Here is a 2,956-nt window from a genome sequence, read left to right as displayed (position 1 = left end):
TCCATGTTCGCCCCAGGGTCAAGCTCCTGAGAGTCTATGCTTTGAAACCTGCCTTTCGAGACGCGTGCGTTTGGAACTCGGGCCTCGACTTTGTGGGAAGCTGCATGTCGGCCAAGAAGGCAGAGAAAGAAATATATGACCGCCCGGCTCCCCAACCCAGCACGAGAAACAAATCAGCAAAAGAGCCCAACTAGTGCTCCCTACTGCAAGCATGATGGCCGTCGAGACCCAGGAAGGCATCTTCTCCATGACACCCCCGCCCAGCGAATTCGACGAATTCGACAAAAGCGCCTTGCTGACTTGCTCACCTTCCCTGCCCGGGCTCTGTTATCCTTCGCCGGCTCCTTCGAGTCGAGGGCATAATCCGTCGGTGTCATCGGAATCCATATACATGCTCCCCAGCATGTCAGTGTCAGAGCACCAAGGCCATGATTTGCAATCAATATCTTTCGACGACGCCTCGTCAGATTCTGTCTCCTTTTTCCCAGTGCCGACTGTCGCAGACACCGCACTGACTACTCACTTCAACACCACTGCCACGTCTCCCGCGCCGACCACTGCAGACTCCTACGCCATGTATGAACAGAATCAATGGTTCCCCTACTCCAGCTACCGCCAACCTACCCCACTGCTGCCGTATGACTCAATCTCGGCGTCGTCGGCACACTACCCAGTATTCAGCCACCACCCTTCTGCTCAGATCATCCCACCAACACCTCAGGACGTTCACAATTCACATTTCGACTTCAGCCATGTGCCCACATCCACCATACCGTCACACCACCACCTCGCGGCCTCGCCGTCCTTCTCGCAAGTTTCACACCCCGGCACCCATAGTCACCGGGGAAGCATATCATCCATGTCCCGGTCATGCAGTCCCAGTTCAACGCTCAGCCGGGGCGACACGCTGAGGCCGTCGCTGCGCTCGAACTCCACCTCATCCAGCACCTCCCTACACGCCTATGGAATCCCCGTGGTCGAAACACCATCAACATTCCTGTCCACATCGGTAAGCGCGTCGCCGTCAGGTCACGGCGGGCAGGCTCAATCCTGGCGCTGCGCCTATCCAGGGTGCACGTCCCGGGCAACTTTCACACGTGGCTGCGACCTGCGGAAGCACTACAACCGGCACAGCAAGCACCTCTTCTGCCGGGTGGACGGGTGCCCACAGAGCGAAGCAGCGGCGGCGGCGCGCGCCAAGTCAGCAGACCAGCCACTGGCCGGCGGGTTCTCCAGCAAGAAGGACCGCGCAAGGCACGAGGCCAAGCACAATCCAGGCATCAAGTGTGAATGGCGAGGCCCTGAGGGCGAGGAGTGTGGGCGTGTCTTCTCCCGCATGGACAACATGAAAGATCACGTCAGACGAATCCATAACAAGGGGCAGCAACAGAGCAACAACGCCTTGACAAGCCGAAAATGAAGCCTCTGCACGACCGAAAAGCACACTTGGCACCACGTACGTATATTCATGTGTATATACATGTATGTGTTGTCTCGACAATGTGTGCGACGGCATGGTCGTCCGGACAACTCTTGTAGCACTCTGCCAAGATGGACGTGATTCCACGCGTTGGGAACAAAAGACCGTTTCCCTCTCGGCGTCCCACAAAAGCCGACGCTCAGGCAGTGCCGGCGGAGGATGTCTGTCTATCACGGGGAGCGACATGCCGATTGCCATACCAGTCCCTATCTTTTGGCGACTGGGTGCAAGGGGCCTACAGGCTCATCATCTCATCTCATCTCATCTCACGAATCTCTTATCTCTCCCCTGCGGGGGCAGAAAACTCCCTGCTGACCATGGCTATCACGACGGTGGAGGAGGGCAAATTCAAGTACAATGCAGTACTAGGAAGTCGGTCGGGCATTTCTAGGCGACGGGATGGAATGGGATCCGATGGGATCGGATGGGCTGGGCCTGGGCCGGCGCTACGTTTTTGAATGCCATGATGTTTTCTACTCAGCGTCTCTGTCACCGTCATTGCCGCTTTCACTGTCACTATCACCATTTGTTAGAGATAGACCTGGAGGAGCTGTTCGTCCGGACCGAGGGCGCGAGAAGCCAATGTATTGTCTCGATGATCAGCCAAGAGAGAATCTTGCCATCACCACGTGAGAATTCGTCGCTCATTCCAGCGGCTGCGATCTAAACAAAGAACAGAGCCATAAGTGTGACTTTGGGGATACGGAACATTCCAGGTCACGATACTACCGAAGCTGTGAATCTGCCGACCTCTTGGCTCCTGGCTAGTGCTCACAGCCACTTTGGATCGCGAAAAGTCACTTGTAAGCAATACTGTAATCAGCGAGGGCAGTCGGCAGCTCACGGTGCCAGTGAGATGGCACATTGATTAATGCCGCGCGGATCCCATTCCAGCATGTTTCCGATCGTACTCCATCCTTTACCCCCTGCTCTTCTCGGTCAAAAGCTTGGCTTACTTATCGACGGGGGGCGAAAAGTCCCTCCCCGTTCTAGCCCGGTTGTCTGTGTCTGTTGTCTTGCTCGTGGGATCAGCAACAGGATCGAGCTCACAAGATGCCAAGCCGCAGATATTGCAACGCACCGGGTTTTTCCATTGACATCGAATCGGGAATCACGAAACACAAGCCTTGAGTAATGCGAACCTACGTACCCAGTAACTGGAGTCGACTCCAGTGAATACTCGTAGCTCGTAGCACAGCCCATCACGCAAAAGACGAAACAGGCAGCAGGGTGGTCGACGTCCGCGACGCATGATTCGCTCTTCGTCGCCAGCGTTGCCGGGACCGCCGCTCGAGTGGGCTGCCCGTTCTGGCGTTAAATGCGAAAGGACTGTTTGCTGCGTGTCATTCGGCGATTACTCATATGCTTGTCCAAGCCCGGATCCACATGGGTGCCACAGTACATCGGCAGCTGATTTGCCAGCCGCTGCCGACGGAATACGTTGTTAGTAACTCTTACGGCCGATGCGAGGCTTGT

The 2,956-nt window shown here is 56.1% G+C and overlaps 1 protein-coding gene across 1 annotated transcript; it reads left to right on the top strand.

Moving 5' to 3' along the window:
• Positions 1 to 214: 214 nt before the first annotated feature.
• On the top strand, positions 215 to 1,420 carry G647_08521 (uncharacterized protein; the record flags this gene model as incomplete). Its single annotated transcript, XM_008732830.1, has 1 exon — positions 215 to 1,420. One exon carries the CDS (start codon positions 215 to 217, stop codon positions 1,418 to 1,420), a length of 1,206 nt encoding a protein of 401 aa, XP_008731052.1.
• Between the last annotated feature and the right edge of the window lie 1,536 nt (positions 1,421 to 2,956).

This window comes from Cladophialophora carrionii (genome assembly GCF_000365165.1).
Source record: "Cladophialophora carrionii CBS 160.54 unplaced genomic scaffold supercont1.7, whole genome shotgun sequence".
Taxonomy (NCBI): domain Eukaryota; kingdom Fungi; phylum Ascomycota; class Eurotiomycetes; order Chaetothyriales; family Herpotrichiellaceae; genus Cladophialophora; species Cladophialophora carrionii.
This window is presented reverse-complemented; position numbering and strand designations above follow the sequence as displayed.